This window comes from Suillus subalutaceus, assembly GCF_016647625.1.
Source record: "Suillus subalutaceus strain FC151 chromosome Unknown DFJ58scaffold_5, whole genome shotgun sequence".
Lineage (NCBI taxonomy): Eukaryota > Fungi > Basidiomycota > Agaricomycetes > Boletales > Suillaceae > Suillus > Suillus subalutaceus.
This window is the reverse complement of record NW_024540254.1, coordinates 387,472-414,010: the sequence shown is the minus strand read 5'-3', so window position 1 is coordinate 414,010 and position 26,539 is coordinate 387,472. Positions and strand designations below refer to the sequence as shown.

Genomic DNA, 26,539 nt, shown 5'->3' with positions numbered 1-26,539 from the left:
GACACGATGCGAGTGCCATCGGGGGAGAACGAGACTGACCTAACCGAATCAGTGTGCCCTTGGAAGGGCTCGCCCAATGGCTCCCCCGTCGCTGCATTCCACAGCCGGACAGTGGAATCCCAAGAACCAGACACGATGCGAGTGCCATCGGGGGAGAACGGGACTGACGAAACCGGATGAGTGTGCCCTTGGAAGGGGTCGCCCAATGGCTCCCCCGTCGCTGCATTCCACAGCCGGACAGTGCAATCCAAAGAACCAGACACGATGCGAGTGCCATCGGGAGAGAACGAGACTGACCAAACCGGATTAGTGTGCCCTTGGAAGGGCTCGCCCAATGGCTCCCCCGTCGCTGCATTCCACAGCCGGACAGTGGAATCCCAAGAACCAGACGCGATGCGAGTGCCATCGGGGGAGAACGAGACTGACAAAACCGGACCAGTGTGCCCTCGGAAGGGCTCGCCCAATGGCTCCCCCGTCGCTGCATTCCACAGCCGGACAGTGCAATCCAAAGAACCAGACACGATGCGAGTGCCATCGGGGGAGAACGAGACTGACCAAACCGAACCAGTGTGCCCACTGATCACGGTCTGGATAGCCGTCCAGTTCACAAGACGTCCATGTATCAGACGAAGAGTGTTCGGAAATCTTGTAGTAAACTTTGTAGCTATCGTGGACTTGGTGGGGGAAAATGGCAGTGCTGAGACATACAAATGGGGCGTGCTGTGCAAAATCATCCCACCAAACACCTGGACGAATCTCTGCACATCCATTGCAGTGGACAAGACATTTTGATAGCCAATTCGGCCCTGTAATCGCGCGTAAGCACTTTGCCTCACACCACGAGGGGACTCTGTTCTCACCTTCAGCCACTGGGACATGAGTGGAAGCACAGCAACTGTAACGCTGAGTTCATTGAGAAGGCCGAGTGCTTCAATCCAGAAGAGTAGCCGCTCGTTGTCGAAGAATGATCCTATTTCCTTCGCGAGCTCCGTGTCGAAGCCCGTTTCCCGTACGTGCGTAGCCCAAAATCGACAGGAATAGGACAGTTGTGAGGGGATGCATATTGCGACTCGCTCCGGCAGTCCGATGTCTTTGCTATTGGGGAGGTATGAAGACTTTAAATCACATATGTTGAAGCGAAGGTTGTCTTCCATCACACGAAGTGACGCAAAAGCGAGATTGCGTTGCGTGTTCGGTATCTCCACGAAAAAGTCTCCGCTGGATGATTTCTCTCTCAGGAATTCGCGAAAGGATGCGTGAAGGGGTCGGATGGGGCTAGATGAGTTGGTGGTGCCGCTTAGCAGCGATCCCATATGTGCTACCACGAGTTCCACGTCGTAGTGCTCGCTTTTGTCTGGAAAACGGCGCCGCATGGCATTCAAGGCATCTAAAGCGAGGGGTTCGGCTGAGCCAAGTATTTGTCCCATCACGGAATGAAACCTCGCTAGCGCTTGCTGATAATCCTCGGCTTTTGTGTATCTGTCCTTCCCCATATTGTCTCCTAAAATGAAGTTATACATGCCATACAACAAGTTTTCCTGCTTTCCATGATCGTGGGACACGATGACCTCGAAGCGCTCAATTGGGGATATCCCAGGAGGGGGTGGTTGGATGTATCTGCATGCAAGACGCGCCCACTCGAATAGTCCACCAGCTTTCTCAGCGAGGTCTCCAAACTCTTTCTTCCCAAGACCAGACACCTTTTTCAGCTCGTGAGACACAAAAGCGTGGATGTCTTTCTTTGAGACTTCTTCTGGAATGTCCTCCATGGATAACCGTCGGATATGTGGAGCATCCTGAAATTCAAAATTGACATCGTGAAGCGGGCGAGACGTAACGAGAATCCGAAAGTTGGATGGGAGTTCGGTGATTTGGGGAAGACCTTCACGCTCCAGTGTACCGGCAAGTATGCGGAGAAGGTTACGCCGTGTGTCGACTCCGCCGCTCTCATCCAGCGCTTCGATCACAATTAAGACGGGTTCCACACTCGACCCAGAAGACTTCTTTAGCGGTTCCATAAACAGCTTGTGCCACTGCTGGGTGATATCTGTCGTGTTCTTCAGCACATTTGCATCAACTGCATTCGCCAATGTTCGTCTCATCTCCGGATCACGGTCAGCGAGGTCGCGAGCGATAGTGGAGAAGACTTTTTCATGACGCTTGTCGTCTTTAAGGTCGAAGCAGAAACATGAACCAAGCCATCCAAAGTCCTTGGACCAATTGGCGATTGTGTGAGCGATGGCTGATTTGCCCGTACCTGCAGGGCCAGATAGCCACAGCACACGTTGAGCAGCACCTTCACTGTCATGGATCCATTCAGTGGTCTGGGTGAGAATGGCGGTGCGCGTCCCTGGTAGGCATTGTTTCATGATATCTAATCCTGCACCTCCTGCGTAAGGCATATTGCTAAGCTCCAGTTTGACACCCAGTTCGTCACCTGAAGCGATATGAGTGGGTGTAAAGTCAGGAACGCGTCCAAATCCTTACTCGTGCACTGGACAAGATTAGCTATGTCCCGAATAGCTTGGTCCCGAAATTGTTGCATAAGTTTTTCCAAAGCGTCGTTGTATCGTGTAATCAGATCATTCGTCTCCGAGACAACATGTTTCCCGAGTCTCTCCCCTGTGATGATGATATAAGATTCACAATATGCGGAGTGCAATAGTTTGATGACTTACAAAAACTCTTTTTCTTCGAGTAGTCTCTGATGAAACCCGCGCACTCTAGAGTCTGCTGGGCGATCCGTCCAGCGATACTGCGCTGGGATGAGATCTGGCTGAGAGTGTCCTTTTGCGACATGAAGTCGTAGACTTCTTCTAATTTCTCGAGAAGGGATTGTACTGATTGGTCGCGTTCGGTTTGAGCGAGAATAATCTGCATAGGATCAAGAACTGTTGAACAGGAAGGGAAAATTATACGCACTTCGGATGCAGCAGACAGTGCACCCAGCGCCATCTTCGCATAAGGATGTACCTATGCAATTTGATTAGCTCGCTTCCTACCAAGAAGAGTGGCCCATACATTCGCAAGATTCTTAATGACAATGTTGAAAATTTTTAGTGGTTGAAGATAGGTGGCCTGGAAATTGTCTACATCAGCGAGACCTGCTGGGCCTTTCTCGGCTACGGATGCCACAGAAGTGACATGTCCTCCGAGTACTCTCATACTTTCCGCACCCTTACGGGCACTTCGAAGTTTAGCGTCGACTAATTGGGGATCAGGACCTTCCTCCAAGCCAGCCGAAGCAGCCTGATCCTGTGCGCCCACCAGAAGTCAGAGACGAAAATAAATCTTTTGGTGTAAATACCTTCAAAGCAGAATCTCCGGGCGCTCCTTGGTTCGCACAGCCACTGGGATTCTCAGGTGTGACAGGCTCGTCACCATCGGAAGGATGCAGAGGCGACGCATCCTGGCTGTGCCTCAGGCAAGTTCAGGATGAAAATAATGACTACTTACCCCAATGTTCTGATTGGATGAAGCACCTTCATGATCGGCGTTCTGGACAGCAGGGGTTTGGTGCCGGGAGCGCTTGAAGCGCTTCTGCACAATATCAGCTATATTCCTGCTCCCCCAGCATTCAGGTCGACGTACAGAAACTTTTTTAGTCACATTCTTCTTAAATTTCCGCAGGGCTCGACAGAATCCGCTATGGGGCTGGCTCTGGATGAAGGATGCGTCAGAGCAGCGACGATGTTATTAGCGCTCGTCGATAGTGATCCCATGAGTGCACGTACCGAGATCTCGCCAGCAGTTGCTTCTCTGGATCCAGATGGCTCTGGAGCAGGTTTCAGCCTGTGATCGTCGTTCATTGCGAACAGTCAAAGATTGGGATCAGCCTGAGGGAAATGGATGCAAGAATTAGAGGGAAGGGAGAATAGGCGGTATAACCATTTGACAAGCACTCAAATACCCTTGACAAGACAGCGCTAATCATTCACCCACGTCCAAGTTATAATTGAGCTTTGTAGGAACGTGTCACGGTAGGTCGTGCAAGTGCTAGAAACTTTAGCATCGTTCATCATGCAACAAGCTTGATTCATAGGTGCGGGTAAGTTACTTATACATGATGAAATACATGCGTGTGTATGGGCACAACGAAAGCTATCACAATCGTCAGGCTGAACTTGTATGAAAAGCGGGAGTGATCAGCGCTCAGATGGTATTTGGTCAAACCCCTTTATAGAGATTTATTCCGCAGCACTTGTCCGCTGTTCTCGCAGTCTGGTGGACGAAAATCATCTCTAGACTGGCTGGGCCACCATTAATTCCTGGTGTGGTCGAGGGTCCACCTAGTCCGGGGTTCCGTGCATTCTCAAAATGGGAGACGCAGGATCTTGATGCTGAGGCGAAGATGCGTGCAGAAGAAAAGAGACCCGAGGCGCAATGCCTTGCAGCGCCACGGCGCCAAGCTCCGGCTGTGCCCGATGATCATTACATTTACCCTGCCACCTGCCAGTGCTGCATCCACATATTTTCATTTGCTAATACCTCTCAGATCTGAAGGAATGGCCATATATATATCCACGACCAAGGCTAGCGTTGCAAGGCTTGTTGAAAATACTCAACTAGTAATACACTATCATGGCGCCACTACTTTCTTCCTGACGTCATGAACCGGTTACTAGTAAGGACGTCGTATTACTTAGTAGGTGAGAGCCCCTTAGCTATAGCCTATGTACAGGTGAAATTGACGCGGCGAAATCGTGGCCCAAGCTCATAAAATTATGCCTGGACGATGAGGGCACGTGGATAACGCCAGCGCGTTCTCATGCCAGTCTGCTTATGCGTTGCTCACACTTGTGCACTCTTGGCATCAGCATGGACGCCACCTCGTACGGTGTTGTGACACCCATGGTACCAGGGGATGGTGTAATCAATACTAAGATCACCACACTCTCTGTCGGGGTATCGTTAATCGAGAATCCGTTGGCTGTCGCTACCTTCCTCTCCTCCGTCTTACCGAACTTGAACGGAACATTCTGTCCACGTTCGACACTGACTTTGTGCCCAATCAAACGGAAAGACGACACACGAAGTGGGCGAGAGCCGCAACGTATCTGCGAAATGTGCACATGATCAGGAAGCAGGAAAGGGTTAGATTGGGTATCTACTAGGGTCATGCAGCGCAGAGTTTGTATTCGAGGGGGGAACCATTCGAAGTGTAGAGAATAGTGGTTCCTAGCGATTAATTACATTAAATGCGATAATGATATCGATGATTTTAGCGAGGATTATCATGATGTAGACTGATGTAGATCCAAATTTCAAATTTACACGAGGTCATTCGACTGACCAACTGGAAACCCTCGAGGCGTCGCCTCCTCACCAAACTTTCAAAAGATAATGGCCCATGTTCGCGAGCGGTCTCCTTCGCCTGAGCTTTCTTCCGATTCGCTTCTAAAGCGATTGAAAACAACCCATTCCTCGTCGACATCGACCGTGGACCACGAGTTACACTTCCATCCTGGTCTATTTGGGCCAGAAAATGTGCAGCAGCTGCATCAGGCTTACGCTAGCAGTGAACCGTTCAAATATGCGATTATCGAAAAGCTTTTCCAGGACGATCTTCTCAAGAATGTAAAGGACGAATGTATCAAGGAACTTAGCTTCACTGAGAAGGAGACAGACATATATAAGGTGAGTCTCGATCCTAACGGACTATCTGTTATCCAACATCTTTTTGCTAGGTCAATCAAACCGGGGACCTTGCATCACTCTCGTATCTCTCCGAGGCTCAACTTGCACTTTTTCCAAACCTCCTTACTCTCCGCGATGCACTCTATTCTCCAGAGTTCCGCAAGTTCATCCAGTCTATCACTGGGTGTGGACCACTCTCCGGAACGAAACAAGACATGTCTGTCAACTCATATACGAAGGGGTGTCACTTGCTCAACCACGACGATGTGATTGGAACCAGGCGCGCATCGTACATTCTCTATATGCCACTACCATACGGCCAGGAATGGCAAAAAGAATGGGGAGGCGCTTTAGAGTTGTATCCTGTTCAACCCGGCGTCGACGGGATCCCCGAGCCTGAGGCTGCCCCATGCAAAGCCATCCCTCCAAGCTGGAATCAATTCATTTTCTTCGAAGTGCAACCAGGCAAAAGCTTCCATTCTGTAGAAGAGGTGGTGGTAGGAGGAGATGGCAAGGCAAGACTTAGCATAAGTGGCTGGTTTCATGCAGCACAGGAGGGCGAGGATGGATATCAAGCTGGTCAGGTAGTTCCTGACCTCAAAAGCTCACGAGAACAGTTGGTATGTCCTGGAAGATGTATCGCTTATGCATGGGTCTCATCGGGACTACTACAGACATCTAGCTCTACCACCTTTATTGCATACCCCGACTTAGAGCCGCCCCATCCAGATGCACCGCTCCGAAGAGAATATATCTCGTACCTCGCAAAGTTCCTTAACCCAGTTTACCTTCAAACACGCACGATGAAGGCATTGATGGCACGTTTCGTCGTGGAGTCGAATATTGAACTCCACCATTTCCTTTCCGCATCTCTCGTATCGAAACTTGAACCTGACCTGCGTAGGGCAGACCAAGCTGATGGTCTTGATGGTGAAACTCGCCAGGGGAGGATACCACCACACACTGCTGGCGTCTCTGGTGCATGGTCTGCGCGGGGTCCACCACACAAATGGCGTTACTGTACGCTCCAACAAACAACGGAGCCCCAACGTGAATCAGACGCAATCCTTCGTCAGTTGCAAGACGAAGTTTTCCCAAGTGACGCGTTTCGCGCTTGGCTAAGCATCCTGACAAAGTTGTTGCCGCTGAGCTATACTGTGGAAGCGAGAAGGTTTAGACCGGGCTTGGACTACACTCTTGCAACGAGTGAGGGGGACGAGTCGCGATTGGATGTAGTGTTGGGATTGACGCCACAAGCAGAAGTTGAAGAAAATGAGACGCGATCAAATGGCAAGTCAAAGGCGAACGAAGAAGACGAACTTGAAGAGCTGCATGGTTGGCAGTCTGGGGAGTGGGGAGGTTGGGAGGTTGGGCCAATATCTTCCTCATCAATGTTTTGCTGACTTGTTCGTTATCAAGTGTTACATGGCACCCCATGACGAGGAAGATGATCCAGCAGTCTATCGTTCTGGGTCAAGCAAAAAACACCAAGTCAACGATGCTTCTGGCTCACAAGACCATGACAATGATCCAGGGACCGGGGAGCAGGAGGATGAGGAGGACGAGAGCACTTTGCTAACCGTTCAGCCTAGCTTTAACACACTCCTTCTCGTTCTGCGGGACGAGGGCGTTATGCGCTTCGTCAAGTATGTTTCAGCTGCTGCTCCTGGCTCTCGGTGGGATCTCTGCGCAGAATTCAACGTCGGGATGGTTCAGGATGACGAGGAATATTCATGAACTGGAAAAAGTGCATTCGGTATGTCCATGTAGACAACGAAATTTTTGGGAAGCTATCTACCATTAGGGTGTACAATGCTGCGTCTCTCGCTATCCTTTGCTATCGTGATATCCTAGAACACAATTTTCTGACCCTGGCTGGGTATGATAGCAGCAGATTCACGTGGCGCCTGGGCCAGTGCGGCACCAGGTTTTGGGCGTCCTCGAACCCTGTCAGTTTTTATATGTCGTGGGCCCTCCTTTGGGTTCCGTCGTATCGATTCTGCGTCATCTTGTTGTGTACTGTGTTCTTTCTCATTTTCACCACGCCTTCCCGGGCGCGATTGAGATCGTGGACGCGACTCAGCGTCGGGTTGCCGACCACCGTGTCTTTTTCCAGGACCGCTTTTGTGTTCGCTTTGTAATCTTGGACCACCGCCTCGACGGACTGCATCAGCAGAGGCATATTCCACAACTAGATCTCGACCATTGAGACGGTGATTACGAGGATTAATCAGGGCGGTAGTTGCATGTTCGGTGCTGGTAAAGTCAAGAAAGGCAAATCTGCATGCTTTCGTTGGCATTACATCCGCCTTGTACGACAAATCACTCACCCTTTACATGCACCACTGTCTTCAAAGGTTCCCATGCGGATCTTTCGTAACCAAACATCTTTCGTATCATTGTTTTCCTCCCCGGCACTAGGCTCGGCGTCATTCGCTTTGACGCCCTTTCCAGCTTTTTGCGGGTATCTGTGAGCCTCAAAGAGTTCACGAATCGACTCCACAGTAGTATCAAAACCAAGATTTCCGAGGAATAATGTTTGTGCAGGAGGCTGCTTCTGTACACGCAGAATCTTCTGTTGAGTCTTCGTCAACCCGCTCACTGATTTGCCTGCAGAAGGACCCTTGGCGTCCTCTTGTGTTCCCGCCGCCGGTGTAGTTATGGGACGACCCGCAAAATCATTTCCTACATATGTGCGAATGCAAACTTAAACATCAAGTGGGTAGGGTAAACCGCAAGCATACATACCGTCTTTGACCAGTAAATTCCGACCATGAAGATCTCGTTCGGACTGGGTTATCGCTGTGACTTTAGCATCTGGCGTAGCAAAGTCGACGTAGGCAAAGCTACCTTGTCTTCAGTCGACTACACGTTTAGCAGGGAAACAACCTTGCTCACCCCATATTCTCTCCTTTGGTTCCCTTTTTCGTGGGCATGTGTATTCGCGTGATCTCCCCGACGCCATCAAAGAAATCTCGCAGTGCATCTGGGGTAGTCTTGAACCATAGATTGCCCACCCAGACCGAATTCTGACGTTTCGGCTTGCTATTGCCAGCAGGCTTCGAGTCCTTCGTGGAGACGCCAGCTACGGAACCATCCGTCACCTTTCTCTTTTTCGATGGCTGATCTTGAGGTTTCTGGTCTTTTTTCTTCTGTCTGCGTTTTTTCGGCGTGAGACAACACGACACTGTCATCTGGGACTGGTGTGTTATCTGCTGTGTCTGCTTCGTGCGCTACATCATCACATTCTTCTGAAACTCTCTTTCTCTTGACCTGTGGTGGGCTAGAAGAGTCCGATGAGGACGCTGCAGATGACATTTTGGAAGTAGACTTTTGAATTTGAAAGGATGCATGATATCAGTGAATCATGTGACGATGCACGTAACAAAGCTCACGTGATTCCATGAAGTCGGGCTTTGTTTTACTTTCAACTTTCAAGTTTGTGCTTGCATCGCGATTTACTGATCACTTGCTACATCGTTCATAGTTAATAGATCCACAAAATCGCCCTGCGATACGTCTGTATTGAGAGTACATATATGGTCCATCCACATTCTTGCAGTTAAAGGGTATATTTAATAAACGGCTCTGGACTAGGTCACCAGTAAAGATGATATCCTGCACCTTCGACCTGTCCTTGTGTTTTCGCAGCAGTCTTCAAATAGCATAGAGATAGAGGTTGTTTACTATGATGTTTGATCAATCAGAAATCTCATGGCAAATGAAGACAAGTACCTAGAACGCGCCAATGCTTTGGCCATCGTGTGAATGTTCCTCATCGCCCGACCTGCCAAATATTGCAGCAACCGTCTACAAGAGGGCGATGCTACTTACCATTGACTACGATTCTGGACAGTTCCTCAATGTCTCGGCGAGATATGTTGTTTGCTTCCCCTGAGAGCATATTGGACCATATGATTTGACGGGAATCACCATCTAATTCAGGATACTGGATAGCTGTGAGAGTGACAGGTGAGCATGGAATTGATAGATTGGTAAATAAAACCTGTACTCATAGCAAAATGCGACATGTATGCAGTACATGTAGTCCTCGCGGTAACAAATACAATGCACCGATGCTGCTCGAAGAATTCGAGTATCGTCGAAATGCGAATATGTTCCTCCATCTGATCGCAGGTCAGGGTAGCATAAGACGGAGACAGCTAATACGCACTATTGGCTCGTGCCTCTGAGTCTGCATGAGAATCTGGATACAAGTCAACTCATGACAGATAGAATATGAAAAAGACCGCACATCCCCAGCTTCAATCAAAACTATGGCATTCCATGATCTTGCTGCCTGTGAGAATAATAAATTTGCATCAAGGCGGACAGTAGTCGATGACATACATCCAGACGGGATGTCAACGTGTCCACAAGTAAGGTCATGTCCAACGGAAGGGAACATGCTGCGAGGGAGTACAATGGCCGTCTAAAATGTTCCGCGATAGCTTCAACGGTCGCCGTTTTGCCGGTCCCTGATGGTCCATGCAAGAGTATAACCTGCCAGCGAGGGGTGCCCCGTGACATGTTTGAACGAACAGATAACTCGACCTACCAAGCCCGTTTGTTCTTCATCTGCCATGGCCTCCTTGCTGAAGTCGAATGCACCCACAACTCCTTCAATGACATCCTGCCGTAATGAGCAACCTAACATATAATTTAGTTGATTGATCTCACCATTGAGCTTTCGTCGATCACAATGTGCTCCCAGGCGTTTTCGTTGAATTTTATTGGCTCGACTTCATCAACATCAAATAAGCCCCACGACTTGTAGAAGCACTATCAGAGGTACTCGAATGTCTACTTTTGTATGATTACCTTGCGTTCCAGATCAAAACCTGGCATGAATCGCGGGAGAAGAGCGATATTATCTTCGGGCACGGGCGGGATGTTATCGTTGTTTCTGGCCTTACTTCTGTCTTGAAGAAGGGGGAATGGGAATGGGGTATCATCTCTGGTCATCAATGAGATCACACAATGGATGACTGGCAGACAATTCCCTACGCATGGTTGTAGCCGAACGTGTTCCAGCCTAAGCGGTCAACCATGATCCGTCGCTGTTGGAGACGACAGGTCAGTGGGAAACTGTACGCCTATTTCATGATCGGGCGCACTCCTCTGTCTAAGAGAGGTCAGGTTAACTCAATAAACCAACAGCGATTAGAGGACGCACAAAGTCTGTGATGGACTCCCGCTAGTGAGACGTACTTTCTACCGCGCTCTAGAGCCAAGGTTAACGCGGGACATTTGCGGGACATGTGCTCCTACCCGTAAGTCGCCCATATATTTCAGGCGTTATCTTGCTGGTTCGAAAATCAGCCAAGATCAACGACCCCTGATCGTAATGAGCACGACAAAAAAGCAGGATAGTATCGGGAACAGACCTCGGCCAGTTTAACCATCCGACCTCGCTCGAGTGTAGCCCACTTGGTTCCGTTCCAGAATGTACCCTCGCCGTTAAGAGTGAATGTTCTGCAGAAGAAAATATAAAATGCCATAACCACAAGTGAAATTTGCAACTTACTGGTCAAAGTCATCGTAATAAGTGGAGATCAAGCGGAATGCATCCTGCATGCTTCATCTATCTGAGTATATCGCAGAGTGTTGTTGGTTCTCTCACAAAATCATTATTGTCATCGAGGTAGTAGTACAGCTGATTCTTCCGGAAGTAGAACTCCAGCAGATCGCGCGGTATGCGACCGTGTACTATTGCATGTTTCAGTCGTTCAGCTCTATGGGAAATCAGATACCGGGAGATGGGAACAGGGGACATATCGCACACTGGTTCGAATTCTTCTTTAAGCAAAAGTAGGAGAATGTCAAGCTGCTGGACTGCGGCCGTAAGGTACGTGCGCGCGTCACCATCTGCATCATAAAAGGTACGAAGCGAATTATCACAAGGAGTACGAGCTACATACCATATAGACCATGCCCGAGTGCTTTCGCACTTCGTACGACGCCATCTTCTTTGTTTTCTTCTAGCAACGCCATACGTGCGTCGTTGGTGCGACTGTCCAACGAATCTAGCTCCAAAAGAAGCTCATCGATGTGAACTTGTGGATATTTGCTCAAGCATTCACCACCCACTATGGAGCTGCAGAAGATAATCATTCATCATCTGACGAACTGATTGCTTAAATACGCCGTACCGTAAGCAGGCGAGTAAAATGGGACTAAAATCACTGAGAACCAGTTTTGGTTTCTCTACATACTGGTACATCAATTGCAGTTATGTAATATCCGAGGGCGCACCTTTATCTGTCTTCCGTCGAACATTCAAGTAGAAACAATTAGGTTCTTGGGTGACTACACGGGGAGTCTGTTCGATGTATTCGTAGGATTTCCAGCAATCATGAAGCCAATCCCTGAAATTAATCAATAAAGATCATCCGATTACTTTGACTAGAGTGTGAACCATTGCTGCCACCGTCGAAGGAAGCCATTATCTTGTCTCTCAGTTATGCCGGACTTGAATTCCTCAAGCGTCACAGAACTTGACGTAGGGCTGACTGGAAGCGGTATTAGTGCTTCCTTGATTGCAGGTGAAGACATGTCCACAGCAGGAGGTGGGGACGTTATCGATGCTTCGGGATATGCCGACTCGGGAAGTCACTGGCTCTCTAATTGCCGGTAGCGGGGACTTGGTGGTATCGGCGGGGGGGATGGCTTGCACGAGTGGTTCCTGTATGTTAGACTTTTCGGACACGTCAAAAAGAGAGGAAGTTGCTTGTGCAATACAACAAGGCATCAGACCAGAATGTACTTTCTATCACTTTATATTCTCATGTCAATGGCAACGGATTTGTCACTTTGAAGTCGTCGTGTGAACGGACAATTCCAGCGGGCGTCTGCTGGGAAGCATCGGCCCTGACTTGTAGGCACGAGTTGAACGTTGAATCCTGGCAATGAGACCGCATCATGATCTGTACAGGAGCGCACTGCCAATTGACTGCCAAAGTTCCATTGGAGATGTCAAAATCCTGGGGAGATAAGGTCAAAAATGGCGATACAAGCCTAAGGAACGGATGTCAGATCTTCCTTCGTTTACAAAGGGCTGTCTAGAAGAGACTAGTGACTAGTTAATACAGGCCCCACTTGCACAGGAATGCTTCCTTGGTCGAAGCACTTCTCATTGTGTGATCATACTACCATTCATTGACTCATTGGTATATCTGTGGAGCTACTCAAAATATCATCAAGTATTCGAGGACCATAACTAAGGTTCGGAGCTTACATTTTGAGCTTGATGTCAGGAGTCAGGACAGCTACGCGAGAAAGCGGGATCCGGATGAGAAAATTGGGCTTAGACCCGCGGCTTAGACTTATGTAAGCTTGTGTGGGGTCCGAGATGTGCACGCAGTACTAGGAGCTCAATCGGAGCCTCCGAGTTGGTTCGAGCGCGGGTGTGCATGCGGGGGATTCTTGACCTGCGCTCTACTGACTGACCAGTAAACTGCGTGGACCAGTATATTAATATTTGCAACACTAGGCCCATTAGCATGTCTCGTAAAAAAAGAAAAGAGTCGGCAGGTTTAGTAGTAAGCAAGCGTGTGCAGTGCATGAACGTGGTGGACAAAGAGAACGCCACTCGGAAGAAAAATCGCCCGCGCTCAGCTGGACACACGTTGGTGCCAGCCGGTAGTATCGTCCTTCGAAGCATATGCTGGACCTAGGATTCAATGAACCAGCACCCGCATCAGCATCGAGTGCGAGAACATGCCAGTCGTCAAAGACTAGTCAGAACATTCTGCGTAAATAGGTTGCGTGAACTATCGTGTGCACGAGTGCCATCGTCGAGGAATCCGGTAGCACATCAAACCAAAGCTCTAGCGTAGAACCTGATACACCATTAAAAGCATATTCAACATTAATCCTACAGTGCAATATGCAACATCAGATAGTCCGTCCAAAATAATGTCACTGAATCTTCCTTCTCTGAGCTTCCTCCAACACGCTCTTCGGTCCGCGCTTCGCCATCGCCCACAGAAAGACGACCACGACGATAGCAAACTGAAGCCACAACCACAGCTCCAAGACGAACGACACGAACCGTCGCTGCTGAGGCTTCTTTCCCTGGCGAGGGGAGACTGACGATGAAGATGTTGTCCTCGATTCATCGTCTGTGAGACCGCGGGAAAGGGTGTAAGTCCGATGGCGGCTTATGCTATCCACAAACTCGTTTACGAGTCTTTGAGGAACTGGAGTGGAAGGACGGGCAAGATCAACAGAGCTCTCCCTCCGCGGGGCAGAAAGAAGTGTCGCTTCGAAACGACCTTCAGTCCAGTGATTTGTGCGCATGCGAATGGTGTGCGACTTGCGACGCTTCTTGTCGGCAAGTGCATCCACGTGCGCGTTGGGGGGACTATACGTCACAGGTTCAGAATCATGAACACCTTGCCATGTGCCTGCTTGCAAGCTAACTTGTTCCGCAAACGAGGTGGAAGATGCGGAAGGAGCTGAGATATAACTAGAAGACGGGGAAAAGGACAGCATGTCTTTTGTGGAAGGAGTGCCGGAATCCGGAACGCCGGCGGCGTTATCAGCGGATAAAGAAGGAGAAAGCGATGTAAGATCGATTAAACTCGGTGTGCGGAAGTGGTCATTCCCATGACAGTTGTCCCATGCAAGCCCCAACTCATTGTCTAGAGTCTGGCGGCCCGTGAATTCTGTGGTAGGCAATGCCGCAACCAGAGGTAATGACAAGTCTAATTCTTCGGGGGTCGCAGATTCCGTGCTGGGCTGAGGGACAAAAGGAACGGCTGGTAGACCGGGAATAATCAGCGATTGTACAGACGGTGGATTACTGACATCAGATGCAATCGGAGGATCAAATAATCCAACAACAGATCGACGTGCACGATGATGTGCAGGTTGAGGGAAGAGTTCTGGAAGTATTGCGTGCCGCATACTACTCTGTCTGTCTGGTTCGATGCCGCTATCAAAATCAACCGAGGCATCCGCGAGCATAGACTGGCGAAGACTGGCAAAACGAATCGTTTCGTCTTCCTCGATATGTTCATTTTCCTCATGGACACCGGGATTTTCGATGTTATCATCCTCAGCCAGCCAGGTAATGGCATCAACATCGCTAAGGCTCTCATAGAGGAGCTGGATGCTCGCAGCATCTCTTTGAACAGACTGCAGCGATGCCGTCGTTTTCGCTTGCTGCAACGTTATTTGTGAATTAATTTGCTCAAGCTCGCGGATCTTTTGAAGGAGCTGGAACACGAGTGCATATTCGGGCGTTGCCGGGACTGGCGTCTGAGGAGGAAGAGGAAACTGGAACTGGGGGAATGATCGAGAGAAACCGTCGTATAAAGACATCTTTCTTGATCGCTCAGAAAGCTTGCGATCCGTAGGGGCCGAACGAAAGACGGCTTCAGAAGCATGCCGGCGTAGGCACTGCGATGGAAACTTGCGTTTCTCTGACCTGCTTAGCCCAGTAGATCTTTTTGAGATCCCTTGAGATGCAAGAGCCCCTCCTGGCGCAAAGTCCCGTACTTCTCCGCCACTTGTATCGCTATCACTCCTACCCCGTATGGCACGGACTCGCTCCTCTCTCTCATGTCGCCTCTTTGACGCTTCCTCAGACTCGAGGCTGAGACTAACAAGTTTTGCCTTTTTCTCGAGCTCGTCGCTCCTGGCACGAGTTTTATCGAGCTCCTCTCGCAGCCCTTGGATCTCTTTTTCCAAACCGCGCAATTTTCGCCGTCCCGCTTGATCAGTCTGAGCAGAATCAAATTCGAGCTTTTCTAGCTTGGAAAGGAGCTCAGCGTTCTGATCGGAAAGTAGCGCAAGGTCTGCAGGGGAGACAGAGACACGTCTCTGCGACCGGCGGGAGCGAGATGCGCTGGTGCTCGAGTGGGAGGAAGAGATATTGGTATAATAATGGGGAGAGTGCGGAAGAGGTGTTCCGGGAGTAGCTGGAGAGGATGCCGAGGAGCCGGATGGAGAGACAGACGCTGAAGAAGTGGGCAAGCGGGCGAGAAGTGCCTTGTGCTTGTTTTGTAGCTCTAAATTATTTTCGTACAATGATTTACAAGCGGCCGTGGTGACACTGAGTTCTACACGTGGTCAACGATTTGAGCTTGTTTCTCTAGAATAAAGAACCAAAGGACAAACCATTTTCTCGATCTTTAATGAGCTCATCAGCTTTCAGGAGTAGCTCAGAAAGCTCCTCGCGGGACCTCCCATTCCAAACTTGAAGATGGTTAGGGATGTCGTTCCACGCGACGATTGCAGATGCGTCGTTGAAGGACTCTCGTTTCAGATCCGAAGAGTTATCCAGTGGATCATCAAGCAGTGATGAGGCAGCGTACGGAGGAGGCGGGGAAGATTTGACGTGGGTAGAAATTCTCCGCGCCCGACCTGGCGGTCGTGGCCGAGGAGTGGTCGTTACTGACGCAGACAGCATATGAGATAACTCAAAAGGTAGAAGGAGACAACAGATATGATAGCGGTCGAACAAAGCTGCGCGAAGGATGATGATATGTCAGTCAATATTCGGGTCTAATGCACGTTAGCTGGTGCTTAGCGCGAGTGAGAAAGCGAAAAGAGAAAAGGAGACTCGGTGATACGTTTTGTGGCGTTTTGTGTCCCGTGCATATGAGACTTGTATGAAACAGCAGAAGTTTGGCTTAAACTAAAATCATCCATTCACGTCAAATTCACGTTGAGACCGCGTTATGATTGTTGACTGCTGCCTGTCATAGTCATCATAAATGCCACGCTTTCACCAAGGCCGCCTGGCGAAATGGCATCGCGTCTGACTACGACTACGTTATCAGGAGATTGCAGGTTCGACCCCTGCGGTGGTCATTATTTTTGCAGGATCGTGAAGTGGGCCAAACAACTGTTTTCTTTGGGCCGTGCAGCGAGCCGGGACGATTGTCCGACTCCTGGGATTCGTGGAGACTACCTAGCTTTAAGTTACGTCGTTTGACATGGCAACATAAGCTGGACTTTGAAGTCTTCACACTCAAAAATACTTTGAAATTACCACTGCACGAACTCACTTTCCGAGGAATTAAAGCCGCGACTAATATTAATTCATTGCAGCATGATAAAAATGACAACACATCTCTGGCGAGTTTGAAATAAAATATCAAACCATCAAAGGTGACAGCGGCGCTCCGCGTTATTTGACGCATCGCATATTTTACACACTGGGGTCCAATTCGCCCAACAGCATAGTGCCGTCCTTGCTACCAGTAAGAACTGTAGACACGTCAGTAAAAATCAGCCAGACAAAAGGGAAATCTTACTGATGGGTTCTTTTGGGTGGAAGTCAACACAAGTGACTGTGCCCCTGTGCCCCGGCAGCTAGAAAGATGGTAAGCCACACGCAAGAAGCACCGATGGGATAACACAAACCTTGTACAACACACGCCCACTGTCGACGTCCCAAACACACACCATTCGATCCGCACCACCAACCGCAACCCGCTGTCCCCCATCGTCCTTGCTCCATGCACCTTTCAAAAGGGTGTTCTCAAAACCGGCTGGAGCACCTTGCAACACACGGTGTATCCTCGTTGGCGTGGGCGCAAACGGGCGTACATCGTGAATGATAGTATGAGATGAGAATGAAGGCGAGAGGAGGTAGGCACCATTGGGTGATAATGCAAGCGACGTCGGCGTGTCCGTATGACCAGTCAGGGAATAGACCTGCTCGCCCTTTCGCAAGTCATATACATGAATCTCGTTGTCTAGCGCGCCAATATAGAGGTTCTGCCCATCCGCGCTCCACGCGACACTCGTCGCTGGACATCCGAGTTCAAACACTGCAACACTGTTCTTCGAACCATCTTCTCCACCCTCCCACACGCGCACCGTTCCATCGTCCGAGGCGGTGGCAATGAGCTCGATACCAGCACCACCTGCCATAGTCCGGTCCAGCGCGTTTATAATTCCGCGATGAGCACGAATTTTTCTTGTCCGCTGGCCAGTGGTTACATCCGTAAAGGACAATATTTGGTCTGCGGATACGGTATAAAGGAGCGGTGAGAAGAGAGACCATTGAAGGTCAAGGATGGGTGCCTTATGATGGCTTGAGAGGAGGCCGTAGTTGGTATTTGGTGGATAAGTCCTCCACAAAGCTATAGCTCACTCGTGAACGGTTCGCATAAAGCACTTAGAGATGTCACGTACAGACGCTTCGATCCGCTGAGCAAGCAGCAATGTTCTGCCCAGTAGGGTCAAATCTACAGCTCAGAATTTCCGCCTTCCAACTCATTAATACACCATCCTGCGGACAAATTGTTTACAAGTCTCACCGAGTGAGATCCGCTCAAGCTAATTATAGGTGCTTCTAGGTTGCTTGTGCGCTTGACGCTTCGTATAAGACCTTTCTGTCGCTCATCGTTGCCAGATGAAATAGCAATTTGGTTTCGAGCAGGGGAGTTCGAGCGCGCTCTTTTGATGAGAGTTCCTTCTGTAAATGGCGGTGGAGAGGCGCCTCGTTTTGACATCGTGACCGAGTGCAGACCAAAGGATTTAGTGTGAGTTCAAGATGTAGACGAGTCAGCGAATGAAGTCAAAGTCCGAGTCCACAAAGACCGCAATAACTGGAGTGGTCACGTGATTCCTTATTTTGCGATAGCATTCGAGAATCGACAGAATGTTGTCGTCGTCTCTATGTCAGATCTAAAGACCACTCCAGAAACTTGCTAACATGGACAGTATACATTAGAAATGCCCCAGGTCACCTCAAAGAACGAAAATATACAACGATCGCTCTACTGTATATGCCTGCGCTGCTCAGCCGCCCACCTCACAGCATCCCTTCGCCCCTTCGTGATATCGACCCCGAACCAGATCACCACAGAGGCAGCCGTACACATCGCAAAGAGGAACGGGAACCCCTGCCAGTTATTCCCCGTCTTGTCGATGATGACCTGTATGACATTGGGCCCCACCATGGAAGAGGCGCGGTTGGATAGACCGAAGAGACCGAAGAACTAGTTAATGTAAGCGAACGAGATAAGAACGAGGAAGCCGAAATGCGCACCATGTTTTCAAAACCCGGCGGACTAAGCTCAGACATCATTGTCAGAGAGTACGCGTAATAGGGCGCCTGGAAGAGGCCAAACATCACATTGTACGCCCTGATAATAATATAAAAACAAAACAATATAAACGCGGAGTCTTGACAAACCAGAACTCCCATACGTTGTGGAACCTAATGCACGCCTTAGAGATATGATGATGTCATGAAACAAGTTAAACGACACCGACCCGAGTTTTTCTGTCCATATTCCGATCATACCCCATAGCGGAATCAAAATCGTGACAACATTCGTGACCACAAACTGTGCCATTGGCAGTCAAGTAAAGAGAGCATGATAAAGTAGCAATACACACCATCTTCTTCGTGCTAATCTTCCAATATCTCTGGACGTACCAAAAGGCGAGAGTGCTGATTGTCGAAGTAATAGCCTGGGACAAGCCCAGGTATGTATTTTGCAGGAACGAGAAACTAAACTTGTCGTTCTGACATACGGAAACGAGGGTTCCAGTAGTATTGAGACCCTGTCCAAAAAGATGTCAGGTGCGGCTTGAGATACCGACAATTGAACAGTACGTCTGCAAGAAGAAAGTAGGAGAACAGATACACAAAGGTGTAGGGAAGATGCTTGTATGTTTTCAGCGCAGCCCAGATCTAACGTTTGCGTGAGCAAGGGTCACGGTATCCAGCTAAATTATTACCTGCTTCCATCCAATGGTCAGGTAATATTCACCTTTAGGCAATTCGGGGCCTGGCCTAGGTTCCTGGAAGACAACTCGAAGGTTCTCAGCAGGAAGCCCAGAAAGACCAGCCAATGCATGCTCACACCACCAGATACCTAATACCACCCAATATGTGTTGACACTACACATCAATCGATACAACAGATGGAATTGGCAAGCGATAAAAACTCACACCACGATCACATAATTGTCTACCTTGGGGTTGTTCGCCATCGGCAGCAAAAGCGCCAAGTTCAGCAATAGTGTGGTCACAAATCCAACATTGCTATGAACCTGTACAAAAGATGATCAGCTTCCGATGACAACACGACGCCTTACACACGACGCACAGTAAAGACATCAGTGATCCTATTCTTCTCCAGCGACTCTTCTTGCTCGTAAACTTCAGGAGGAATCTCGCCATTTTCATACTTCTCTCTAAACTGGCGTGCACGTGATGTATTTCGTGCGAGGCGAGGGAATAGAGCGGCATAGAAAACCAGAGTAACACTGTATGACACGAAACCGATGATGTACAGAACCATCGCAAGGACCCATCGGTTTGGTGCTGGTACACAAAACGATCAGACTTCAGAAAACGCGTGGCACCCGGAAACTTACTGGTAAGTGCCATACACGCATACTGCGCAGCCCAGCACACTACAGTGATAGCGAACAGCAACCACCGTCCGAATGTACCATAGTCAGCAGCAGAACCGATAGTAGTTAGTATAGCTGTCATGATAGCGAAACTAATACCATCTGCAGTCAGCACCACGCTGGAAACTGACTTTGTTCCGCTACCCCAGGGAACTATGCATTGGCCAGAGGCAGTGTCCGCAAGACATGACGAGCCAGGGCCTGCGACTGGATCATATCCCGCCGCCGTGGCAAGCCCTTGGAACAGGGTCTGTGTATAGCCCAAACCGACACCCTGGTTGGATGACACGTGGAATGAGTAGAGTGGGGGATACACGAATACCTGATTGACTGACATTACCACCATTAGAGTACACTGATGTTTGGCTTAGTCAAGAAATAGTAGGGAGGAAGCACATGTATTGGAACGCACGGTAATAGCTCCACAACTCCCTTCTAGTCACAAGCGGTTCATCCTTGCTGATAGACGAGATAGCAACTTGGTTCGCGTTTAGGTCAGGTGAGTCGTCTGACTTGATGTCCACAACCTGTTTTACATCAGTGTGGAAGGCAGGAGCTAGATTTTCCGATGGAGGTGACGTGGACATGGCGGTCGAGAACGAGCTCGACTCGGATAGACCGAACAAAGATGCGTAATTGAGGCCATGTTGTGTTCTCTCTTTTCCATTGCGCGTACCTTATGGGGCTTAGCAGGACCAGGAGTAATAATCATCAATATTCAATGCTCACTTCTGATTTAAGCTATTTCCTGGCAAGCCTATCGTTCCTCATCTTTTCAGGAAGAGATATAGAAATTGGATATGCAAAGGTACAAACCGATCGGAATTCTGGCCGGTCTCGGTATAAGTCTAAGTAGACGTCTTGGTACAAAGCGAATTCATTCTGGACCCGAACAAAAGTTGCAGGTGGCTGTGCTTCAAGTCAGGGTCCCAGACTATAGAAATGGGAGGACGATCGCGGCCTTTGAAGTGACTTGAACTGTGGTAGGCATGACATAATTCCGCCTGTTCTATCTGCATCTTGGCCGATGTTGTTTCCCTGGTAGATGAATGTCGAACGTTGTATCCTGCCAGGCATGATGGATATTTCAGAAATTCCCGAAGTCGCTCCGAAGAGCACATATAACGATCGTTCTATTGTGTGTGCCTGCGCTGCTCAGCCGCCCACCTCACAGCATCCCTCCGTCCCTTCGTGACATCAACCCCAAACCAAATCACCACTGAAGCAGCCGTACACAACGCAAAGAGGAATGGGAACCCCTGCCAGTCATTCCCCGTCCTATTGATGATAACCTGGATGACATTGGGTCCTACCATAGAAGAAGCGCGGTTGGATAGACCAAACAGACCGAAGAACTGGCCGAACACAATGAGATGGGAAGTGCAACGAATCCAAGATACACACCATGTTATCAAATCCGGGTGGACTAAGCTCGGCCATCATTGTCTGGGAGAATGCGTAGTAAGGCGCCTGGAAAAGGCCGAACACAATGTTGTATGCCCTGAGAAGAATATAAAAACATGGTAGAAAAATGTTTTCTTGACGAACCAGAACTCCCAGACATTATGGAACCTGATGTATATAAGTAACGATTGGTGGAAAAAAAAGTTAAATGGCACCGACCCAAGTTTTTCTGTCCATATTCCAATCATACCCCACAGCGGAATCAAAATCGTGACAACATTAGTCACCACGAACTGTACCGTTGACAATCAGATAAATGTGTACGTGAAAAACTAGTGCTACACACCATCTTCTTTGTGCTAATCTTCCAATATTTCTGGACATACCAGAAGACGAGGGTACTGATAGTCGAGGTGATCGCCTGTGACAAGCCCAAGTAGGTATTTTGCAGGAACGAGAAACTGAACTTGTTGTTCTGGCAAATGGCAACGAGGGTTCCGGTGGTATTCAGCCCCTGTCCAAGAAAATGTCAGGCATGGCTCGAGAGACAGGCAACCAAATAGTACATCTGCAAGAAGGAAGAAAGAGAACAGGTACACGAAAGTGTAGGGAAGATGCTTGTATGTTTTCAGCGTAGCCCAAATCTGATGTTCGTGAGTCGATTTCTCAGGGATATTTTATCAAAACTTACCTGCTTCCATCCAATCGTCATGTAGTGTTCGCCTTCAGGTAAACTAGGGCCTGGCCTGGGTTCCTGGAGGATAACTCGAGGGTTCTCAGCAGGAAGCATACTAGAGATAAGCTACAATATGCTCACACCACCAGATACCAAGTACCACCCAGTACGTGGTGACACTACACGCCAATCAATACAACTCAAATACTTGATTGACGAGAAGCTTACAGAACGAGGACATAATTGTCTACCTTGGGGTCGTTCGTCATCGGCAGCAAAAGCGCTAAGTTCAGCGATAAGGTGATTATATATCCGACATTACTATGAACCTGTATTGAAAGATCGTTAGCCTTCCATGACAAAAGGCACAACCCCTACAACGCACGGTAGAGATATTACTGATCCTATTCTTTTCCAGAGATTCCTCTTGCTCGTAAACTTCAGGAGGAATCTCGCCGCTTTCGTACTTCTCTCTCAACTGGCGTGCATGTGGGGTATTACGTGCGAGGCGAGGGAATAGAGCGGCATAGAAAACAAGAGTCGCACCGTATGATACGAAACCGATAATGTAAAGAACCATCGCAAGGACCCATCGGTTTGGTGCTGGTACACAAAACGATCAGACTTCAGAAAACGTGTGGCACCCGGAAACCCACTGGTAAGTGCCATAGAGGCATACTGTGCAGCCCAGCATACCACTGTGACAGCCAACAGCAACCACCGTCCGAATGTGCCGTAGTCAGCAGCAGAACCGATGGTAGTGAATATGGCTGTCATCAGAGCGAAACTGATGCCATTCGCGATCAACACCACACTAGAAACCGACTTTGTGCCGCTACCCCAGGGAACCACACATTGGCCGGAAGCAGTTGTTGCAAGGCATGACGAGCCAGGGCCTGCGACGGGATCATATCCCGCTGCTGTAGCAAGCCCTTGGAACAGAGTTTGTGTATAGCCCAAAGGACCGACACCCTGGTTGTATAACGTAAATAAGAACGGAAACAATAACATTCGACAGACTCACATTGTCACCATTGTAGTACACTGACGTTTGATTTTGTCGGAGAATGACAAGGGACTATGCATGTGTACCGGAACTCACGGTAATAACTCCACAACTCCCTTCTGGTCACGAGCGGCTCATCCTTGCTGATGGACGAAATAGCAATCTGGTTCGCGTCCTGGTCAGACGGTTCGTCTGACTTGATGTCCTCGACCTGTTTTACCTCAGTGTGAAGCGCGCTGGGCACGAGGGATGGAGATGACGCGGACATGACCAGACCCGATATACCAGGTCAAACAGAGAACAAGCACTGTGAAACCGGAAGGAAGTTAGTATCACGGCTGGGCAAGTGAATTGTCTATTTCACCTGTTATACCGGCGAAACGGTGTAGGGTGAGGGTGAAAGGTAGGTGATTTTGCACTATATCCGTTTGGGGGGATTTCAACACCTCGAAAAGCAGGCCACTCTTGAGCGCTTGAGCGGCTCCCACCCGAGATTGTTGTCATTTCGGATCCACGCTTGAGTCAAGGAGGCAATAAGTAACTTATGTATTGCCACACCTGAGGCTTTTCAAATCTCTAATCAGGACAGGCGTGAACAGGCCAAATGTGCTCTACATATCATGTGCATGTGCATGCCGGATGAATTATGGTCAGACGTACCTTATATGGGGGCTTATCACAAGGTTGATGGTCACAAGGGCCTCCAAGTCGGTAGCCGCATCCCAGCACTCATTTCTGAATCGAGCTTTGTTCCCTGAGAGCCTATCGTCCAACACCTTTGCGGGAAGAGAAATTATATATCAGGGAATGCCTATCTTTCTTCGATTAGTCTGGCTAGGAGAGACTAGAGAACATCCGAATTGAAATCGTCTCCCCTACTAGGAAAGACTCGGTAATAAGAGGGCTCCGATAAAGCTCGAATAGAGGTGGTTGCAGGTGGCTGTGCAAAATCACTTGTTTCTGGACCACCACGAGCGCTGCTGAAGGCGTTTGGATTCCCTTTGCAGCGACTCGAACGCTGGCGGGCCGCGGATCTTACAGCATTAGTACTGGTACTGAGAGGATCCGCTCTGCATTGATCGGACAGCGTACGTTGTAGACGGAAGCCACATCATGGTGCGTGTTGGTATTTGCACTCCTTAGTTCCATAGTTTCTGCGCAAGGACGAACCAAGCACTCCCAACAGCTTGAGGTTACTAGTTGTGCTGTGTTTCTGCTTCAGTAGCATTAACCGCCAGCATGTAACCCTCACAAAGGCTGAATGACGGTTGTAATTTGCAATCGGAGCACTCAATATTATGTAGTATTATGCTTTTGCTACTTTAGCTCTACTTTAACTAAGTTACTGACAATTTACATTGTTCTTTCTAGGCTTGATTTATCAAATGACATCTACCTGATTCTACACCCTTTCTGTCGACAGCTTCCACGCACCCCCTTTTGCACTACGTTTTCTCTGTGCTAGGGTGAGCTACAGGTCTCTAACGACACCTGGTAACATCTGTAACCGTACTCGGCGTCTGCAAGTAGTTGTTTCAGGAGCTGCTGTTCCTCGTCTTCCAAGTCCTCCACGAGTTCTTTATATGACCCAAAATATTTGTTTTTCTCTTTACTCAACACCTGTTTCGCCACATGTTCCCTCCATGCATCCCAAACTCTTGTATTATTTGGGATCATGCACTCCAAGATCTTCTTCGGCTTGAAGTTTATAGACGACTTCTTTGATATGTCGACGCCTGCGTGTAAGACGAAGCATGCGCATGCCGCTTGCGACCCTCTGTTGGGGAGCGCAAATTTTGTGATTGGTGGTTTATCGAGTGATTTCCACAGCAGATCTGTCTGAATCTTCTCGTTCTCTAGTGACGACAGAAACGAATTGTACGCCCAAGACACCGCAAGTGACGACAGGAACATAATCTGGCCGACCAGCGTTACTCGAGGAACGAAGAGGAGTTGAATAAGAAACTGCAACAGGAGTAGGAGGGAGCAGATCCCGATGGCGTTGAACTTTTCATTGTCACCCATGTCCAGCACGAGTTTGCCTTTGGTTATCGACGCGACCTCTTTCTCTGCGCCCTTCAAGATGACAATGTCATTGTGCATCAAAAGAAACCCATCTCCGCGCGGTGCGTAGGGCGAAGGTTCGACAAGCTGGAAATGCAGCTTCCCTGAACCGATGACGAAGCAAGCCAGGCCATTCGATACCATGCCCAGGATGACCAGCGCAAATGCGAGCCAATCACGAATAAAAGCGCAAACGAGGCATGATGCCAGACTGCTGGTGATGGGTATAGCAGCACACAGGGCATGATAAACTTTCATCGTCGGTACGTTACCGCCTTGCTTCAATTTCACGTCGTCGACATCTATGATGCTCACCGACCCTGGTGCAGTTATTCTTCCTCCGAGACGGATCTTCTCCTTGGTCTCCTTTGCCTTTTGGGCTGTAAGGTATGCGAGGTGCCCTGTAGTCATATCTGTGCCAGAAAACACTCCAATAAAGCGAGGTCCATTCTTCCCATCCAGCCCAAACATTTCTTCCGGCGTTGGATTGGGTCCAGGAAAGACGCCATCCCAAAATCTAGATTTCGCCAACTGCCCAAATTTCTTGGCAACAATATAGCTTCCAGGAGAGTTGTACCACCCAAGCCAACGTCTGCCTTGGTAAAGATGCACAGTGGACATCGCGGAGAGGGCTTCTTCCCCGCCGAAGAACCCCATGACACCTCCGGTGTCAAGGGTGAAGGACGTCTTGTCTAATGGTGAATTGATGGACATTTGGGTGCTGCACCTTGGTTGTACAGCACCACTAGATTTTCTCCAATCTTATACGACACCGGCCGCAGTTCCTGTGAAACTCTTTAATTGACCGTGGTTCCTCTCAGTCCTATGGGAGCTTACGGGTCTACATATTTGGGCGCTCGCGAAATAACAGCAAACGTATTTGGGAGTCTATAATATGTCATGTACTGCAGTAGTACAACTGCGCGGAGAATTAATGTTGATGCGAATCGCCTTTCAATGTCCAAATAGTCCATTATTGTACTGTTTCATCGATTCAAGGCCTTGTCTGAAGAAAACGATGCATCTATCACGGCGGTGAACAGATGCCGAAGCGAGGATCCTGAATCCAAGCGCGCGAGATTATAGAAAGCTATGAAAGGCGCCAGAAAGCATCGCATGGCTATTGATTTCCAGTACACGTAGTTACGCTTGCCTGCTTTACAGATTCTAGGAAACGACTGTACATTCCTTCTATCCGAGTCGGTAGCTTGTGTGCACTGTGAAGTAGAAGATATTTCCTCCTAGCATAAACCTTTTGGCATGAAGTGCCCTTACACGTTGCACTACCTAAATATCGATTCTACGTAGTACCGCAAGCCCGTTATTAGTATCACGAGTCATCGCACCCCATGGGGCCCTGC

At 49.0% G+C, this 26,539-nt stretch overlaps 9 protein-coding genes and 1 non-coding gene across 10 annotated transcripts; 2 read left to right on the top strand and 8 right to left on the bottom strand.

Annotated features, from left to right (window-relative positions):
* Positions 1-3,495: 3,495 nt before the first annotated feature.
* DFJ58DRAFT_910407 (uncharacterized protein) lies at positions 3,496-3,975 on the bottom strand (the record flags this gene model as incomplete). The annotated part of the gene is made up of 3 exons (XM_041395181.1): positions 3,735-3,975; positions 3,592-3,660; positions 3,496-3,540 (listed from the first exon to the last, which is right to left on the bottom strand). Coding segments are annotated over exons 1-3 (189 nt in total), but the record flags the coding sequence as incomplete, so codon positions are not given.
* A 1,260-nt stretch (positions 3,976-5,235) lies between these two features.
* DFJ58DRAFT_366393 (nuclear protein) lies at positions 5,236-7,431 on the top strand. The gene is made up of 4 exons (XM_041380054.1): positions 5,236-5,637; positions 5,688-6,257; positions 6,312-7,004; positions 7,057-7,431. Exons 1-4 carry the CDS (start codon positions 5,344-5,346, stop codon positions 7,372-7,374), a joined length of 1,875 nt encoding a protein of 624 aa, XP_041249967.1. The 5' UTR covers positions 5,236-5,343; the 3' UTR covers positions 7,375-7,431.
* On the bottom strand, positions 7,316-8,984 carry DFJ58DRAFT_695872 (uncharacterized protein). Its single transcript, XM_041383464.1, has 4 exons — positions 8,536-8,984; positions 8,386-8,483; positions 7,968-8,322; positions 7,316-7,917 (listed from the first exon to the last, which is right to left on the bottom strand). The coding sequence occupies exons 1-4, from the start codon at positions 8,829-8,831 to the stop codon at positions 7,488-7,490; spliced, it is 1,179 nt and encodes a 392-aa protein (XP_041249966.1). The 5' UTR covers positions 8,832-8,984; the 3' UTR covers positions 7,316-7,487.
* An 85-nt stretch (positions 8,985-9,069) lies between these two features.
* Positions 9,070-12,402, bottom strand: DFJ58DRAFT_759501 (uncharacterized protein). Its single transcript, XM_041388353.1, has 22 exons — positions 12,056-12,402; positions 11,893-12,005; positions 11,790-11,844; positions 11,559-11,734; positions 11,421-11,505; positions 11,261-11,372; positions 11,165-11,208; positions 11,025-11,112; positions 10,909-10,975; positions 10,814-10,861; positions 10,755-10,762; positions 10,645-10,697; positions 10,459-10,594; positions 10,318-10,407; positions 10,196-10,270; positions 9,988-10,140; positions 9,893-9,937; positions 9,812-9,844; positions 9,650-9,764; positions 9,472-9,594; positions 9,373-9,424; positions 9,070-9,323 (listed from the first exon to the last, which is right to left on the bottom strand). The coding sequence occupies exons 1-22, from the start codon at positions 12,190-12,192 to the stop codon at positions 9,236-9,238; spliced, it is 1,896 nt and encodes a 631-aa protein (XP_041249965.1). The 5' UTR covers positions 12,193-12,402; the 3' UTR covers positions 9,070-9,235.
* Positions 12,403-13,350: 948 nt separating this feature from the next.
* Positions 13,351-16,284, bottom strand: DFJ58DRAFT_676557 (uncharacterized protein). The gene is made up of 2 exons (XM_041383123.1): positions 15,763-16,284; positions 13,351-15,704 (listed from the first exon to the last, which is right to left on the bottom strand). Exons 1-2 carry the CDS (start codon positions 16,052-16,054, stop codon positions 13,558-13,560), a joined length of 2,439 nt encoding a protein of 812 aa, XP_041249964.1. The 5' UTR covers positions 16,055-16,284; the 3' UTR covers positions 13,351-13,557.
* A 95-nt stretch (positions 16,285-16,379) lies between these two features.
* DFJ58DRAFT_t27 lies at positions 16,380-16,458 on the top strand. The gene has a single exon. It is a non-coding gene; the product is annotated as a tRNA-Arg (tRNA).
* Positions 16,459-16,666: 208 nt separating this feature from the next.
* DFJ58DRAFT_676555 (WD40-repeat-containing domain protein) lies at positions 16,667-18,162 on the bottom strand. The gene is made up of 5 exons (XM_041383122.1): positions 17,916-18,162; positions 17,791-17,863; positions 17,014-17,738; positions 16,905-16,962; positions 16,667-16,857 (listed from the first exon to the last, which is right to left on the bottom strand). The coding sequence occupies exons 1-5, from the start codon at positions 18,108-18,110 to the stop codon at positions 16,799-16,801; spliced, it is 1,110 nt and encodes a 369-aa protein (XP_041249963.1). The 5' UTR covers positions 18,111-18,162; the 3' UTR covers positions 16,667-16,798.
* Positions 18,163-18,301: 139 nt separating this feature from the next.
* On the bottom strand, positions 18,302-20,745 carry DFJ58DRAFT_366173 (autophagy-related protein 22-like protein). Its single transcript, XM_041380053.1, has 11 exons — positions 20,441-20,745; positions 20,364-20,383; positions 19,990-20,302; positions 19,719-19,936; positions 19,562-19,662; positions 19,473-19,510; positions 19,348-19,421; positions 19,223-19,300; positions 18,877-19,170; positions 18,650-18,820; positions 18,302-18,599 (listed from the first exon to the last, which is right to left on the bottom strand). Exons 1-11 carry the CDS (start codon positions 20,613-20,615, stop codon positions 18,378-18,380), a joined length of 1,704 nt encoding a protein of 567 aa, XP_041249962.1. The 5' UTR covers positions 20,616-20,745; the 3' UTR covers positions 18,302-18,377.
* Positions 20,746-20,944: 199 nt separating this feature from the next.
* Positions 20,945-23,604, bottom strand: DFJ58DRAFT_366093 (autophagy-related protein 22-like protein). Its single transcript, XM_041380052.1, has 14 exons — positions 23,479-23,604; positions 23,211-23,421; positions 23,133-23,152; positions 22,765-23,080; positions 22,494-22,711; positions 22,337-22,437; positions 22,250-22,287; positions 22,124-22,197; positions 21,999-22,076; positions 21,779-21,946; positions 21,652-21,725; positions 21,577-21,600; positions 21,433-21,529; positions 20,945-21,383 (listed from the first exon to the last, which is right to left on the bottom strand). The coding sequence occupies exons 2-14, from the start codon at positions 23,380-23,382 to the stop codon at positions 21,162-21,164; spliced, it is 1,602 nt and encodes a 533-aa protein (XP_041249961.1). The 5' UTR covers positions 23,383-23,421; positions 23,479-23,604; the 3' UTR covers positions 20,945-21,161.
* Positions 23,605-24,575: 971 nt separating this feature from the next.
* On the bottom strand, positions 24,576-25,892 carry DFJ58DRAFT_651217 (uncharacterized protein; the record flags this gene model as incomplete). Its single annotated transcript, XM_041381610.1, has 1 exon — positions 24,576-25,892. One exon carries the CDS (start codon positions 25,890-25,892, stop codon positions 24,576-24,578), a length of 1,317 nt encoding a protein of 438 aa, XP_041249960.1.
* Positions 25,893-26,539: the final 647 nt, after the last annotated feature.

What these genes read in the sequence shown, in the direction of transcription:
- DFJ58DRAFT_676557 (XM_041383123.1), bottom strand. Translation starts at nt 16,054, where the DNA reads ATGCTGTCTGCGTCAGTAACGACCACTCCTCGGCCACGACCGCCAGGT. An exon ending in CATTAAAGATCGAGAAAATG is followed by an intron (nt 15,705 to 15,762) that starts GTTTGTCCTTTG and finishes GACCACGTGTAG; the next exon opens with AACTCAGTGTCACCACGGCC.
- DFJ58DRAFT_695872 (XM_041383464.1), bottom strand. Translation starts at nt 8,831, where the DNA reads ATGACAGTGTCGTGTTGTCTCACGCCGAAAAAACGCAGACAGAAGAAA. An exon ending in ACCAAAGGAGAGAATATGGG is followed by an intron (nt 8,484 to 8,535) that starts GTGAGCAAGGTT and finishes AAGACAAGGTAG; the next exon opens with CTTTGCCTACGTCGACTTTG. An exon ending in GACAGTGGTGCATGTAAAGG is followed by an intron (nt 7,918 to 7,967) that starts GTGAGTGATTTG and finishes GAAAGCATGCAG; the next exon opens with ATTTGCCTTTCTTGACTTTA.
- DFJ58DRAFT_366093 (XM_041380052.1), bottom strand. Translation starts at nt 23,382, where the DNA reads ATGTCCGCGTCATCTCCATCCCTCGTGCCCAGCGCGCTTCACACTGAG. An exon ending in GGTACTTGGTATCTGGTGGT is followed by an intron (nt 22,198 to 22,249) that starts GTGAGCATATTG and finishes AGAACCCTCGAG; the next exon opens with TTATCCTCCAGGAACCCAGG. An exon ending in CATAATGTCTGGGAGTTCTG is followed by an intron (nt 21,530 to 21,576) that starts GTTCGTCAAGAA and finishes TATTCTTCTCAG; the next exon opens with GGCATACAACATTGTGTTCG.
- DFJ58DRAFT_676555 (XM_041383122.1), bottom strand. Translation starts at nt 18,110, where the DNA reads ATGTCAAAACGAGGCGCCTCTCCACCGCCATTTACAGAAGGAACTCTC. An exon ending in GCTTGAGCGGATCTCACTCG is followed by an intron (nt 17,864 to 17,915) that starts GTGAGACTTGTA and finishes ATGAGTTGGAAG; the next exon opens with GCGGAAATTCTGAGCTGTAG. An exon ending in GTGGGCGTGTGTTGTACAAG is followed by an intron (nt 16,963 to 17,013) that starts GTTTGTGTTATC and finishes CCATCTTTCTAG; the next exon opens with CTGCCGGGGCACAGGGGCAC.
- DFJ58DRAFT_366173 (XM_041380053.1), bottom strand. Translation starts at nt 20,615, where the DNA reads ATGTCCACGTCACCTCCATCGGAAAATCTAGCTCCTGCCTTCCACACT. An exon ending in TGTACTCTAATGGTGGTAAT is followed by an intron (nt 20,303 to 20,363) that starts GTCAGTCAATCA and finishes TCATCCAACCAG; the next exon opens with GGTGTCGGTTTGGGCTATAC. An exon ending in CGCCGGGTTTTGAAAACATG is followed by an intron (nt 18,600 to 18,649) that starts GTGCGCATTTCG and finishes TACATTAACTAG; the next exon opens with TTCTTCGGTCTCTTCGGTCT.
- DFJ58DRAFT_759501 (XM_041388353.1), bottom strand. Translation starts at nt 12,192, where the DNA reads ATGTCTTCACCTGCAATCAAGGAAGCACTAATACCGCTTCCAGTCAGC. An exon ending in GGATGGTTAAACTGGCCGAG is followed by an intron (nt 10,976 to 11,024) that starts GTCTGTTCCCGA and finishes CATTACGATCAG; the next exon opens with GGGTCGTTGATCTTGGCTGA. An exon ending in AATATATGGGCGACTTACGG is followed by an intron (nt 10,862 to 10,908) that starts GTAGGAGCACAT and finishes CCTTGGCTCTAG; the next exon opens with AGCGCGGTAGAAAGTACGTC.
- DFJ58DRAFT_366393 (XM_041380054.1), top strand. Translation starts at nt 5,344, where the DNA reads ATGGCCCATGTTCGCGAGCGGTCTCCTTCGCCTGAGCTTTCTTCCGAT. An exon ending in AGGAGACAGACATATATAAG is followed by an intron (nt 5,638 to 5,687) that starts GTGAGTCTCGAT and finishes TCTTTTTGCTAG; the next exon opens with GTCAATCAAACCGGGGACCT. An exon ending in GGGAGTGGGGAGGTTGGGAG is followed by an intron (nt 7,005 to 7,056) that starts GTTGGGCCAATA and finishes TTCGTTATCAAG; the next exon opens with TGTTACATGGCACCCCATGA.